A 16,194-nucleotide genomic window follows, 5' to 3' on the forward strand; every position below is an offset into this window, starting at 1 on the left:
GCACTAGAGTTTGATTTCCGAGGTGATTCATCGATTCTGGTATGATTCCAGATTCCTGAGATGATTCAATGATTCAAATTTGATACCCTGTAAGATTCCATGATTCGGTTATGCGATTCCAGATCCAAAGATGATTCTAAATTAATGAATTTTAATGAAAATTAATTTATGTGAAAAAATAATTCAATATATTTTAGAAAAACCAATTTTTGGTTTTCGTAATTTACTATTTTAATTGTAATTAAAAAAGGTGACGTTAACGACTAAAAAATGTCTTAGGACAAATGTTTTAGCTAAACGAATGACTCACGATATGAGCTATTGCACGTTCAAATAGTATGGCGTCATCATGAGTTTTTAGTGTATTTGGGCGGTCATTTTCCAAGATGGCGGAATTTGCTACAGCTGCTGGTTGGGGAGATTGCACTACGGGAAAGAGAGCATCGAGTTCTATAAAATACCTGAGTTCCGTAAAGTTAACTATTTGAGCTAGATTGCTCGAGGAAAAGACGGTATAGAGAGTACACGAGGCGAAGTATAGAGAATACTTGATGCCATCTCCAGCCATCACTTTACCCAGTCTGTACTGAAGATCACTCGTATGATGTTTTCCAGAAGCCTTGCACAATTGCCCTAGTTTTTAACCTTGATAACCATCTCGTCTACGATTCGTTCCAGCTCCCAACCCGTCGGTGTCGAGGGAGCTGGGTCTTCGGACTGTTGGGTTAAATAACCTCACAGAAAAGATCTCCACCAACCCCAAACCCTTCTATAGTAATTTTAAGTCCAATTCACGTTGACTGGCATGAAGTGCCCTAACGGCTCCTTAACCTCGTCCTTAACTGATATGGACTATGCCCTAAATCAAAACTTTGTTGCCGTGTCAACACACGCAGCTCTACCACCAGCCCAAACTCCCGCTCCCACCCCATGTCAAGACAGCTCGCGTGCGTCCTTGTTGGAATTTAACTCCACCTCGGGCCTAGTCCTAAAGAAGCTCCTAGCCCGGAACCACTTCCAAGCTCCTGGTCCGGATGGGTTACACCCCTGCATGCTCAAGTGCTTGGTGGCAAATATGGAATCCCCTCTTTCAAATGATCACATCCAAAAGTTTAGAGTCTGGCATAGTACCATGAGACTGGAAGCAAGCTTTCATCACCCCTACCCACAAGGGAGGAAACCAAAATGATCATAATAACTTCAAGCCCATTGCTAACACGTGCCATGTCGCCCCAATTGGTGAGAAACTGGCTGAAGAACCGCTACGAAAAAATCTAGACGACACGGACTTCCTGCATGGGTTCAGGGCCAAGCACTCTTGCACTTCCAACCTTCTCCAAATGACTGGGCTGCCTTACTTTACGGTGGAAAACCAGTTGACGTGATTTACCTCGACTTTAGAAAGGCCTTTGATACCATCCCGCATTGTAGCCTTATCGCGGCATTACGCGATGCCGGAGTGCGTGGCTACGCCCTAAAATGGCTCACCAGCTTCATCTCTGATAGACACCACTCGGTTGTCCTTCAATTCTTTTTTCCATCTTTACCAACTATCTACCAAGCGTTGTTGATCACTTGCGCATCTATCTCTTTGCTGACGACTCAAGCTCGCGAATTCGGTGGCTTCTGATTTGGAGAGCTCCCAGTTGAAGAAAGACCTTGCTGCCATCTCAGCGAGGGCGATTGCCCACAGTATTTCCTTTAATGTTAAGAAAAGTGGTGTGAACCCCCTCGGCTCCAACAACCTTCGCGAGTGTTATCACATCGGTGGTTGCCCTCTTCCAAAGCCTGATGCTCCCATTCGCGATTTGGGTATATGGATAGATTCTTCCCTAAATTTTAGTGATCATACAACACGAGTTGTTAAAAAGATTAATTCGATCACTAGCTTGACGAGGAGAACTTTTTTCTTCCGGTCTACGAAACTCATTCGTAATATCTACAATTCATCCGAGGTCTGGAGCCCACTGATGATTGGCGATCAAACGCGTCTAACCAAGGCTGCGTTCAGTAACTCTAAAAAAGCTCAGCGCTGAGCTCAACAGTCAGCGGTTTTTTACGAACGGGTTTTCCACTTCCGGTTTTGACGTCACGTTGCCCGACCGTTGAGCAACGAAGTCATCGTCTGTAAGATCAGGTTTTTCCGTTGCTCAACGGTCACATGACGTCGCAGCACGGAGTAAGGCTAGCTGCGGACGATATTTTACAAAATTTTCAAACCACGCGTAAAAACTAATGAATGCCGTTGGCACCTTGCGTTCCGCGCCGTTGACAAATGGAACTCGCTGCCCTCGGCTGCCTTTGACTGTGTCACGCGCTTGTTAGTGCGTTCTTACGTAACCAACACGTTCGGTTCTTTTAACCCTTAAATTTTCTTCTTTTTTCACATTTTTTTTAGCATTTAATTGTCTAACGGTATTGTCCCTATTGTATATGTTATGGTATATTGATATGGTTTGGTCCTATTTTGCAAAGCTTTTTCTTTTTTTTCTTATTCTTTATTATTTTATCCTCATTGTATACCATTGCCTATTGTAGACTATTCATAAGCTAACATTTAGCTTCGTAGCCTGTACTCAATTGAATAAATAAATAAATACACGAGGTGAATAAAATAAACCTTGGACACCTTTTTGGTGTTTAGAGAAAAAGTTTCCAAAGGGGCAACCGAGGGACCCACGATTAATTTTGCTTTAATTCGTAACTTGGAATGAAACATGTATAGCACGCCAAACAGGTCAAAATTCATGTACTAGGTACTTCCTCGTGTATGGTCAATACTTCACCTCGTGTAGAAATATAAAACTTTCAATGGCCCTTACACATAAATAAAGCAAAATAACCACTTAATGTGTAATAAAATCGTTTTTATTAAAAAGCGACGACTAGTTTCGCTATCCCATTTGGGAGCTTCTTCAGGTCTAACTCTGGTGCGTCAACGACTAGGGTTTATGTGGTCTTCGTTTAAACAGTTTTTTGGCTGCAGGTATAAAAAACGATTTTTTATCGTTAGTGGTATGTAGGAACTATACCGGGAGTGGAGGTGACAGAGATTTTGCATAGAAACACGTTTTTCCAAAGCGAATAACTTGGAACTGAATAACGTCAAATAACGTGCATCCTGATTTACGTGAAAAATGACAGCGACTTGAATAACGTGGAAACTGAATAACGTGGAAACTGAATAGCGTGGAAACTGCATAGCGTGGAAACTGAATAACGTGGAAACTTAATAGCGTGGAAACTGAATAACGTGGAAACTGAATAACGTGGAAACTTAATAGCGTGGAAACTGAATAGCGTGGAAACTGAATAGCGTGGAAACTGCATAGCGTGGAAACTGAATAACGTGGAAACTGAATAACGTGGAAACTTAATAGCGTGGAAACTGAATAGCGTGGAAACTGAATAACGTGGAAATGTTTCCCCTTGTCGTTGCTAAAAGTCGCCACTGACTGAATTTTAAAGGCTTCGTTTTTCATTTAAACAAGTTAGACAAAATCGTACAAATTGTTTCACTTGCTGATTTATTTAGTGAAAAATGTATTATAGCTTTTTCTCTTTTCTCGAAATTCTTTTTATTTGAGAAATATAGGGCCTATTTATGCATTAGGCTAGAATAGGTATATAGCCCCAGGGGGGTAATCGCTTAATGGTAGCTGTTGCTTCAATATTGCTCCGAAAAGACTTACAATTTTGTATAAATAAAAGGGTGGCAGATTTTTTGGGGGAAAAAGTATAAAGACGGCCCTGACTATAGTTTTAAAACAAAAATAAATAAATTTTATAAAATAGTAAAATTTTCTATCACGAAATTTTTAAAAAAAGGTCAAAAAAGAAATAAAAATTAAATATTATATTATATTAATTGTCTAAGAACGAGTGACACAATCTAGAGAAAAATAAATTTTAGACTAGAAATGAAGTGTATGAGGGAACTGGTGGAACAATATTTACCAAAGGAAATTGCGTTATAGCCAATTAGGTTTCAAAATTCACTATACATGTACGAGGTAAAATTTATGTAGTCGCAGATTTATTTAATGAAATTTAAAGAATTATAGTAAAGTTGGACTTGAGTTTTGGTCTGCAAGTGAGCGGGAGTGGTCAGCGAATGACCGGAAGTGGCCTACGCATGTGTTTGGAAAATCATTTTGCATCTTACCAAAAGTCAATCGCAAGATAACCTCACTGTTTTTCCAAATAACTATGGTCTTTCTCTCGACAATATATAACAGTTAAAAAAAAAACCGTCTCACAATCATTAAATTAATATTTTATAAATCTGATCAGGAATTTGAGAAAAGTTCGAGGTCGGAAGCTATAGCTTCGTGGCTGGACGGGAACGGTTGGCGGCGGTGGCGGCTTAACGGAAATGGCTGGCGGCAGCTGGACGGGAACGGTTGGCGGCGGTGGCGGCTGGACGGAAATGGCTGGCGGCGGCTGGACGGGAACGGTTGCCAGCGGTGGCGGCTGGACGGAAATGGCTGGCGGCGGCTGGACGGGAACGGTTGGCGGCGGTGGCGGCTTAACGGAAATGGCTGGCGGCGGCTGGCTGGACGGGAACGGTTGGCGGCGGTGGCGACTGGACGGAAATGGCTGGCGGCGGCTGGACGGGAACGGTTGCCAGCGGTGGCGGCTGGCGGCGGCTGGACGGGAACGGTTGGCAACGGTGGCGGCTGGCGGCGTCAGAACTCGTTGTATAAGCGGTTTATTAGACTCGGAGTCGTGTATTAACGTATGCAGACTGAAAAACTCCCGAGATACAGAACTAACTATTTATTACTTAAATACAATTATTAAAAATATTATTACAAGCGTGAGAATATTTGATGCATTCAGTTTAGTTGTTTACCGATTCTCTCTTTTTTCCTCAAGCAAAACTTTCGTTTTCAATATATGGGACAAAGGGCGAAAAGACATAAAAAGCGCGAAGAATTTAGCGGGTGTAAGACTTACAGAGGGTGGCTTATGTATTTGCCCTATTAGTATGTCATCATTGAACATAATTAAATGAGCTTTAAATATTTAACGTTCAAATTGGCCGGAATTACTCTTATGAGTTAAAATTCGCCTGAACATCCCACCCGCCTTGAAATACTGATTTTCAACAATCAATGAAATGTAATAAACCATGCATAACACATGATTATTAGTCTAATTTTAGTTGACAAAGTTTCGAAATTGATCTCTTGATGTCTCTGTCAGTTGTTTTTAAAGTCACTACACGAACGCACTGATCTTCTCCTGGATGGACAGTCTGAATGCGCCCCATTTTCCATTTAGTTGGAGGGAGGTCTAGTTCCTTTATGATGACAAAGTCCCCGACCTTTAGGTTAGGTTTAATACTTGCCCACTTCGGACGCTGTTGCAGGCGTGAGAGATATTCATTACTCCATCGTCTCCAGAAATGCTGCAGGATTTGTTGCCCAACTTGCCACCTGGAAAGTCGGTTGGTTTTGTTGTCGTGGTGAAATCTGCTTCTGGGATGTATGTTAGTGAGTCTCCTATTAGAAAGTGTCCAGGAGTAAGGACAGCTAAACTGGTGCGGTCAGAACTCTTTTTAGGTGAAATTTTACTGATTTTACTCCAGCTTCCCACAGGCCCCCGAAATGTGGTGCATCGGGTGGGTTAAAGTGCCACGTTATGCCTTCGTCTGCACACCAACGAGTCACCTTTTCATTGTTAGTCGTAGTGGTCATGAATTTTAAAAAGTCATATCGCGGTCGGCGCCGATGAAATTTGTACCGCAGTCGCTGTACATGACCGTCGGTTTTCCTCTTCGGGACACAAATCTTTTAAGTGCCGCTAGAAATGCATCACTAGTCATGTCGCTGACTAACTCTAGGTGAATAGCCCTGGTGGAGAAACAGACGAAAACAGCGATGTACGCTTTAAACATCTTGTGCCCCTTCCTTTTACGACTCGTAAAAGGAACGGTCCCGCGTAATCAACTCCCCTTTGTAAGAACGCTCTTGATGGGTTAACTCTTGGTGGAGGTAAATCTCCCATTAGTTGTTTTACGGTTGAAACTTGTTAGCGCACGCAACGAACGCATTTCCGTATGTCAAAGCGAATAGCGTCGCGGAGACCAACAATCCAATATTTCTTTTGTAGTATTGCCATAAGTAACTAAGATCCACCATGAAAGTTCCTCTCATGTTCATGTTTGATAAGAAACTCTGTAAGATGAATTTTCTTGGGTAAAATAATGGGATTTATTTGATTACCGGGAAGCTTCGCGTGTCGTAAGCGACCGCCGATTCGCAGAATTCCTTTTTGATCCAGAAAAGGATTTAACGAAAGAATTTGACTCTTTCTTCTGAGTGGTTTGTTCTTTTCGAATCTCTGAATTTATTCCAAGTACTTCTCGAATTGGACTACTTTAACCCACTGATTCAAGGCATCAGACAACTCTTCTTTTGTCAAAGGTCCTGTTCGTTTCATATCTGGAATACCTTGCTTCTTCCTACGTTGCGCCGCGTTTCGTAAGTTATGTTTGTAACGAAGAATGTACGCAGTGACGTGTATTAGTGGTTTTAGCTTGAACGTGGATTGAAGTAATAAGTTGTCAAGGTAGCAATCGAAGTTTCGATACAGATATACCTCTTGAGGCACAGTCGGACGGATTTGGCAGTCCTTGTACGTGATGCCACTCGATTGTAGGAAGAATAGAGTGAATCTCTGATACTCTGTTGGAGACAAAGGTTTTCCATCTTTGGGGTGGTGATGCTAACCACGCTAAGACAATAGTTAAATCCGTCCAGCCATGTACGTCTTGTATTTCGACCTTTAAGGACTCTAGAATTAACTTGATTAATCTTGTCAATAAAAGCGCTCCACACAGTTCGAGTCTGGGAACTGACTTCGATTTTAACGGAGCGACTCTGCTTTTTGCTGCGATGAGTTGGACTTGCGCTTTGCCGTTGATATCTATGCTTTTGAGATAAACCGCTGCGGCGTTAGCTCGTTCCGACGCATCGCAAAAGCCGTGAAGAGTGAGCTCATGAACTTCTGGTTGAGATATGTGACGTTGGACGATAAGGTTTTGTATGTCTGGTAATTCTTCTCTGTACGATATCCATTTGTTCAACAACCAGTGGCTTTCTGGTTTACTGTCTAAGGGTTCATCCCATTCTAGTTTGCACGACCAGAGCTCTTGAAGAATTATTTTGGCTACTATAACGATTGGAGTTAGCAGACCTAGGGGGTCAAAGACCTTGGCGGTGTCTGATAGAATTGTTCTTTTTGTAATTGGACGTCTGGCTTTGGGTGGTGTCACCTTGAAAATGAACTGGTCTGAAGCTGGTTGCCAGTATAGCCTAATGGGTTAGAGTGTGCAATAACTGGTGGCTTTACCGGGGAATCGGAGTCCGGCTCTTGTTACCCATAAGGGCGGTGGCGCACTGGAAGATGTTAGCTCTGATCAAATGGTCCTATCTTCACCTCCGACTTCGGTCAGGTTTCGGCTGGATACTGAGCTTCGGTTCAGGCTAACAGAGAGGGTCCAGGCAAACTGGCCGCCTCGGCGGATTGGGTAGCCTGCTGTGGGGCGGCGAGCCTCCATATGCGGACACGGCGGTCCTGTTTCCCGGCCTTTTGGGGTCCACCGGGATCTCCGGTGCCAGCTGTGCCGGGTTACTTGGGCTGCTGTGTGCTCGTCGTTCCCCTTTAGGAGCTCTCTCCAAAGGGCTTGACTCCCTGCCTTCATAGGTGGGGTGTCGGCTGGAGTTGCTATAGCATCCATTCTTAATCTCACTGCTGTGTGCGAAGTGGGGATTGGTCCACCCATTGCTGCACCTTCTGCTGGGTTGGTGGCTTGCGTCAAAGGTGCGACCATCAGTAGTAGGGTACTGCTACCCATGCTGGATTTGTCACCTGTCCGGGCTAGGGGGACGCTGGCGTAGGGCACTATGATGATAGGCCTCCGGTGGTATGGTCTTTGTTACTAGGTACACCGGGCTATAAATTCTGACACACTGCCAGTATAACCTCAGTGTTTTAATTGCTTCATAGTTGTCTATTCTTAGAGGACCTTGAATTTCTTGTAATTCTCGAGGTATTAACTCTAGAAGAACAGGGTTGTTAAACGCCCACTTTCTGAGCTCAAATCCTCCTTTTCCCATTAACTTTTGTAGCTCTGTTTGAATGAGTAATGCTTCTGTCAAAGACTCCGCTCCAGACATCAGATTATCTACGTAGAAATCGTTGGAAAGAATTGGCGCCGCCAAAGGAAATGTTTCCTTTTCGTCGTGTGCTAATTGTTTGAGTACCTTTACTGCTAAGTACGGCGCAGACGCGGTTCCGTATGTGACAGTGAGAAGGCGGTAGTCTTGAATGGGTGAAGTTTTGTTTTCTCTCCATATGATTCTTTGAAAATCCGTATCTTCTGGGTGTATTAAAATTTGACGAAACATTTTCGCAAGGTCAGCTACCATGACTATTTTGTGGAAGCGAAATCGAATTAGGAGATGAACGAGGTCATCTTTTAGCTTGGGTCCAACGAGGAGAATTTCGTTAAGAGAGACGCCGGTTGACGTTTTAGCGGACCCCTCGAAAACAGTTCTCAAGCTTGTGGTTGAACTTGTTTCGTTGATTACCGAATGATGGGGTAGGTATTATGTGCCTTTACTTCTTTTTACCTCGCCAGGCGAAATGGGTTCCATGTGGCCCAGCTGAAGGTATTCGGCCATAAAATTGTGATATTTATCACGTTTGGCCTCATCCTTGTCGAGTTGGCGTTCTACGCATTGTAATCGTCGAATGGCTGCTGTTCTTGAGTCTCCTGGTACGTCTGGATTGACCGTGAATGGTAATCGTACAATGTATCGTCCTTTCTTATCTCTTGAATGGGTTTGATTGTAGATTTTTTCGCATTCGAGTTCTGTTGGTGTCAGAACGGCAGGTGTTGTTATTTCTTCAATCTCCCAAAATCGCTGAACTTATTCTTGAATTGAGGTGTGATAAACTTGAACGACTGACTGGTTGTCGTATGTTCCTTGTGTACCGGAAATGACCCATCCAAATACCGTGTTAATCGCACCTGTTGGTCCCTTTATTATCCCTCCCGAAATGATTTCTGTGTAGATGTCAGCACCGAGTAAAATGTCTATTTCACCGGGTGTATGAGAGTTCGGATCAGCCAATTGTAGGCCATTGATATGTGGCCACTTGCTAGGGTCACATGATTGCTGCGGAAGATATCCGGTAACCTTCTTCAGAATTAGTGCTTCTACAGACAATTCAATGGAACTGTCCACATTTGAGCGCATATGTAGACTAACGCTGGTTTGGCAGGTATCTTTTCCCTTGTTTCCAATCCCTCCGATTGTCAGGGCTAAACGTGATCGTTTTAGTTTTAATCGTTGGGCGTAGGCTTCGCTCATGAAACTTGGCTGCGACGCCGAATCCAAGAGAGCTCTTGCGTTTTTATATCCACCCGTTGAATCCTTGACTTGAAGGACAACAGTAGATAAAAGTACGCTGGACTTGCCGCTTGAATTTTGTACAACGTGAGACATAGCTCCAAGGTCCTGCTGGACCTTGTGAACTGTTTTTTCCTTCGATTCATCTTGGTGAAGAAGGGTGTTGTGATGGGAGGTGCATTTTCGGCAATGCCCTCCATTGCATTCAATGTGTTGATGATCTGCTCGTAAGCAGTTGAAACCTAGAAAATGCTTTTTGACTAAGTTCCAACGCTCATTGATAGAGGCTTTCAAGAAAGTGCCACATTTGCAGGGCCGTCTTTACGTGATTGGGGGCCCCTGGGCAAAGTGATACGCGGGGCCCCTAATAATTTCAGACAATTTCTTAAAGGCCTAGTTTTTTTTCTGCCTGTCCCCCTTTAAATTAACTTATTGGAGCACAAATACCCCGGTGGTAGGCCAAACGCTGAACATGTTGGCCTAATTTAAAGGGGGGCAGGCAGAAGAAAAACTAGGTTTTTAACCTCCAATGCAAAGTCCATCGTCGCCCTAATCTTCAAATATTGGTTCAAATAAAAAAATGCGACGGTCAACACCGTCTATATCACGAAAAGACATATTTTAGATAGTTTAAAAATTTGTAAAATGTAAATAGACAATACTACAATTTAAAAAATGTGAAAAACAATATTTGTAAGATTCATCTTTTTCACCTTACAAAAGTTGAAAATGGGGCCCTCCAGAATCTTGGGGCCCTAGGGCAGTGCCCTATTTGCCCAATGGGAAAGACGGCACTGCACATTTGTAAATGACGTGGCCGTCGGTCGAACAAATGACGCATTTCTCTCTTGCTGTGCCATGGTGCAACACTGCGGATTTCTTGTACTTTGTTTCTTGAGCTTATTTGGGTCTGCTATGAGTACCCTCTGTTTGAGCAGCTCGTGTTTTGAGGAAATTCTTTAAATCTTCGAATATAGGTATCGTACTACCCTTTAGACCAAGCTCCCATTGGCGGCGAGACTCTGGATCTAACTTTCCTTTTACTATGTGAACCAGTATTGCGTCCCAATGTTGGACTGGTTGTTTTAGAGCTTACGCATTCCACTGTTGTGTTGATGAGGCGACGTAGGAGTATAGGAGATTCATTGAATAACCTTTTTACATGTGCATCAATAATTTCTCGTTCGTTGTTAAATCTATTTAACAGTATACCCCAGCCACAGCCGCAGCCATAGCCAGCCTTTCCGTTCAGTCGCAACCGCCACCAACCGTTCCCGTCCATACACGACGCTATAGCTTCCGACCTCAAACTTTTCTCAAATTTCTAATCAGATTTATAAAAAAAAATATTTGGGAGGGATAACGAGTCTGACTCCGAGTCTAATAAGCCCTTCTACAACGAGTTCTGACGCCGGAAGCCGTTCCCGTCCAGCCGCAGCCACCGCCAGCCGTTCCGTCCAGCCGCAGCCCTAATCAGCCGTTCCGTCCAGCCGCAGCCACCGCCAGCCGTTCCGTCCAGCCGCAGCCCTAATCAGCCGTTCCGTCCAGCCGCAGCCCTAATCAGCCGTTCCGTCCAGCCGCAGCCGCAATCAGCCGTTCCCGTCCAGCCGCGACGCTATAATTTCCGACCTCAAACTTTTCTCAAATTTCTAATCAGATTTATAAAAAAAATTATTTGGGAGGGAGATCGAGTCTGACTCCGAGTCTAATAAGACGCTTCTACAACGAGTTCTGACGCCGTACAGCTGCAGCCACCGCCAGCCGTTCCGTCCAGCCACAGCCCTAATCAGCCGTGCCGTCCAGCCGCAGCCGCCGCTAGCCGTTCCATCCAGCCACAGCCGCAGCTAGCCGTTCCGTCTAACCGCAGCCGCCGGAGGTCTATCATCATAATACCTTATGCCAGCGTCCAGGTGACAGAACAGCCAAGGCAGGTAGAGAACCCTACCGCTGACGGTCTCACCTTCGACGCAAGCCGATCAACCCAGCAGAAGGTGCAATAATGGGACGACCAGCCCCTCACTTCGCACACAGCAGTGGGAATGCGATAGCAACTCCAGCCAACACCCTACCCACGTATGTACACAGAGGCCCACGTTACCTGGCACAGTTGGCACCAGACACCCGTTGTTGCCCCAAAAGACCGGGAAACAGGACCACTGCGCCTCATACGGAGACCCACCGCCCCACAGCAGGCTACCCAATCCTTCGAGGCGGCCAGTTTGCCTGGACACTCTCCGTTAGCCTGAGCCGAAGACCAGTTACCAACCCCTTCCTGACCGATGTCGGAGGATGAGATAGGACCATTTGAACGGAGCTAACATATCCTAGTGCGCCAACGCACTTATGGGTTACAAAAGCTGGACCCTGACTCCCCGGTAAAGCCACCAGTTATCGCACACTCTGACCCATTAAGGGCCCGCTGCCGCCGACATCAGACTATTGTACTTATACACCCCGTGCACTGCCTAAGCATTTTTTTAGTCGTGTGGGACTATTCAGTCCTCTCGTCCATTTGATTAATCAGGGCGAGACACGTGTAACGGCCACGCCAACGGGGGGATACGTGGGGACATCAGATTGTTGTATTTATATACCCCGTGCACCGCCTAAGCATTACAGGGGTTACTCATCATTTGTCCTGGCCGAGCCGTCGACCTGCATACAAAAATAGGAAACACTTCCTAAAACACGTACACTAAAAAGTATACACCCGTATACCTACACCACCTACTCACGATTCACTCGTGAGTTCGTCAAAATTCACAACGATATAGCGCATAACGCGTTCAAGATCGTTGATCGTTTCGTTATCCAGATTATGGAGACCATTCTCATGGATTGGTCTCCTTAGCAGATGGTTCGTTTTAGGACAATCACGAACATAGTGCTCTGAGTCTGCTTCCAGAGCACCGCATATGCATTTGGGCGATGCAATATGACCCAACTTGAACAGGTAGAGTGGGAACTTACCGTGCCCACTTAGGATTTGCGTCAAGTAGTAGTTCGTATTGAAGCTACCATTGACCTTTGGAAAGTACTTCTTAGTAACCTTTCCTTTCTCACTCTCATCCCATGACTCCTGCCACCTTTGAGTCGTCACCTCATTGAGCCACCTTTTAATCACCAACTTAGTTGGCTTCATCTCCTTCTCCTCTGGAAGATCGGTTGCTGACTTTGCAAGAAAGTCAGCCCTTTCATTCCCTGCACACCCAGTGTGCGACTTTATCCAAGTAAAGTTGACTTGAGTCTCCATCCGTTTTATCACCCTACGGATATCATGGCATAAGCCATGATTGTTTTTGTGATTGTTAATTGCGTTTATAGCAAAAAGACAATCTGTAAAAACCGTTGCACCATCACCAGGACGTTGACTATGCGTCCTTAACCAGCAAATACCCTCATGTATTGCTAAAAGCTCAAGAGAAAACGCATCCACTTTACCATTAATGCGAGTGACCTCGTTATACACCTCTACACCATCTCTGTACACAGCAAATGCCACTCCGGCACCCCGACTGGACAACGAACCGTCAGTAAACACCTCTATCCCATTTCCATTGGGTAGTTGCTCTGTGATGTTTATAATGCTACTGACCGCTGGGTGGTCCCACCCCCCATGGGTCGCCTGGGTAGAGGTAGTTACCACCGCGTAACTCCACCCCACAGTGGGGACAGGGGTGAGGACACCCGTGGCGGAAGTATTCCGACCACCCGTTGGGGGATCGGTGGTCCTCCTCAAACGGCCATCTTCAAACTCCACTATTCCCGGCCCTGCCTAAGCATTACAGGGGTTTATCATCATGTGTCCCGAGCCGCCGATCTGTATACGAAGTTAGGAGTTACTTCCTAAAAGACATACACAATTAAGTATGTGCAAGAAAGTAAGCCCTCTCGTTCCCTACATACCCAGTGTGTGACTTTATCCAAGTAAACGTGACCGGCGTCACCATCCGTTTCAACATCTTACGTATTTTATGACATAAGCCTTGATTGTTTTTATGATCGCTTATTGCGTTAATAGCAAAAAGACAATCCGTCAAAACCGTTGCAGCATCACCTGGACGTTGACCTTGCGTCCTTAACCAAAAAATACTCTCATGTATGGCTAAGAGCTCCAAAGAAAACGCATCCACCTTTTCATTAATGCAACTGACCACGTTATAGACCTCTACACCGTTCCTATACACAACAAAAGCCACTCCGGCACCCATAAAGGACAACGAACCATCAGTAAACACCTCTACCCTATTACCATTGAGTAGCTGCTCTTTGATGTTTATAGTACCCCTGACCGCTAGGTGGTCCTCCCTGGGTAAATGTTGTTACCACCTAGTAACTCGCAGTGCTTGCTGTCTTTTCTGAAACAGAAGTACCTGAACACAGCAGCTTCCTGACTCACCACCAGGTCTAACGGTTGTATACCAGCAAGGACCCTTAGCGCATCGCTCGAGACAGTCCGGTAAGCACAAGTTGTACGTAGGGCAGCCGTTCCCGTCCAGCCACGACTTAAGTTTTTGTCTGCTAGTGACCGGAAGTGGCTTACGACTATTTGAAAGTCAATCGCATAGGTGGGGTAGTTTCTGAGAAACAGAGTTACAGACATGAGATACGCTCCAAAAATTCCAAATTCAGCTTCGTTAGGACAAGTGAAATACAAGTTTTCACTAAATTTCACGATGGTAGGGTGAACAAGTCAATCTGTCGTGGAATTACCCATAATATAGAGGTGATCAATTGAAATTTCTTTATACACCGTTGATGAGATATCTCCGTTTCGCGGCACGTTAACCGTCAGTAGCAGCGTGAAGTGATCACCACCACCGCGAACATCATCTTAGAAAATAACAGCCTCTAAAAAAGGCGAGAAAAGAGAGGAAGAAATATTTAATGTTACACTGAAGAAATCAGCGAGTGAAATTATGGGTACGATTCGACCAACTTGTTTATATGGAGAACGACGCCTTCAAAATTCAGTTAGTGGCGACTTCTAGCAACGCCAAAGGAATCTATTCCACGTTATTCAGTCGGTCCTTAATTTCATCTCCCCCCCCCCCTATTCTAGCAAAAACAATCTCTGCAAAAAAAAACATATTTTATAAGCCCGTGTTAGTTGTCGATATATTTTTTACGCACCATATGAAATCATATAAATAGTAAACGTAACCCGTAAATATAGGCAGTCAGTTCCTTCAATCGACCTGTTCCAGTCATTCGTTTAAATTATGTAAATAATCTTTTTAACCATTTTTAAATAAAAGTTTCTGTTCTTGCGTACGATTGCCATTTTAATTCAACCTCAAGTTCATGAACATTTTTGGTCCGTCGAGCCGGATTCGCCTTTCGCCGTGGTTTAATTTACGACTAAACCAGAAAGCAGCCTATCCTCAACATTCCTCGTAACTATTAGTCAACTACTGTGTAAACTGTCTTCTCACCATCATCCTGAGACGAAATGGACCTGACCTTGAGTATCAACAAGCGCAGATGGATTAAAGGACAAGCAACAAGATATCAAAATGTACTCCAAAACACTCCACATGACCAACTCGAAGTCACTGCAATCCGGTTGTATCTCGTCAAGATTGAAAAGCATACAAATGAACTAGAACAATGTCACCAAGTAATTACTAGACAAGCAGAGGTCATCGTCATCCATACTGACCAAAAGAGCGATTGATCACACTGGCGCAGTTCGAGAATCCTGTTTTGTCTGTGACGAACCACATTCAATCTATAAATGTGGTACGTTCCTGGCGGCACCCATTCCAGAACGGTGGAACCTAGTCAAGAAAAATACACTCTGTTTCCACTGTTTGAAGTCAGATCATCGATCGTCCGATTGCAAGGCAGGTAAATGCAAAAATTGTAGTTCAAGAGAGTCAGCTGCAAACAAAGAATGGAAACGGGTCCATGCCAACTAGTCAAATCAAAAAGGTAATGACATCAAGATCCTCTACTGGAGTCTTGCTATCAACAGCTTTAGTCCAAGTAATGGACTACAACGGTCAATTCCACGCCGTCAGAGCCTTGCTAGATTCCGGTTCGGAAGCAAGTTTCATCACGGAACGATGCGCTCAAGGCCTGAACTTGAAGAGAACCAAGGTCAATGTCACCATCTCTGGAATCGGATCAACTGGAGCGGGGTCCTGTCACAGTGCAACCTCACTGAGAATCAAATCGCGTATCGACAGCAACATCGTATTAACCGTTGAAGTCTACGTTCTCAAAAGAGTAACCAGCGACCTACCAAGCCATACCGTCAACCCTTGGAACTGGCCACACCTAAAGAGACTCAACCTAGCAGATCCAGATTTCTACAAGACAGGGGCAATCGACATTCTACTTGGCAGCGATACATTCGTCGACGTCATACGAAATGGTCAATGCCAGGGTCCACGAGGTTCACCAGGTGCCTTCAATACCATATTTGGTTGGGCAGTATCTGGACCAGTATCCACAACGGACAGCGAACGGTCAATATCGGTTAATCATTGTCAACTAGACGACCACATTCAGAAGCTCTGGGAATTAAAAGAATTTCCTCGCAGGAAAATATTGACAAACACCGAAATTCAATGCGAAGAACATTTCAAATCAACGCACTCTCGAGAAGAGACGAGAAGATACATCGTACGTCTACCTTTTCGGGACACAACTGAAGATCTTGGAGCATCGAGAGATATAGTAAAACGTCGAGTCATGCAGACCTAACGTCGACTACAATCAAACCCACACATCTACGAACAATATCGTCAATTTTTGGACGAAT

At 44.6% G+C, this 16,194-nt stretch overlaps 2 protein-coding genes across 2 annotated transcripts; one reads left to right on the forward strand and one right to left on the reverse strand.

Moving 5' to 3' along the window:
- Positions 1 to 6,354: 6,354 nt before the first annotated feature.
- Positions 6,355 to 10,707, reverse strand: LOC149949000 (uncharacterized). Its single transcript, XM_090171198.1, has 7 exons — positions 10,470 to 10,707; positions 8,970 to 9,667; positions 8,643 to 8,924; positions 7,993 to 8,492; positions 6,776 to 7,322; positions 6,607 to 6,732; positions 6,355 to 6,543 (listed from the first exon to the last, which is right to left on the reverse strand). Exons 1-7 carry the CDS (start codon positions 10,705 to 10,707, stop codon positions 6,355 to 6,357), a joined length of 2,580 nt encoding a protein of 859 aa, XP_090027324.1.
- A 4,655-nt stretch (positions 10,708 to 15,362) lies between these two features.
- LOC149949001 (uncharacterized) lies at positions 15,363 to 16,136 on the forward strand. Its single transcript, XM_090171199.1, has one exon. The coding sequence runs from the start codon at positions 15,363 to 15,365 to the stop codon at positions 16,134 to 16,136; it is 774 nt and encodes a 257-aa protein (XP_090027325.1).
- Positions 16,137 to 16,194: the final 58 nt, after the last annotated feature.

This window comes from Leiobunum rupestre, chromosome 4, assembly GCF_980474605.1.
Source record: "Leiobunum rupestre chromosome 4, qqLeiRupe1.1.hap1, whole genome shotgun sequence".
NCBI lineage: Eukaryota > Metazoa > Arthropoda > Arachnida > Opiliones > Sclerosomatidae > Leiobunum > Leiobunum rupestre.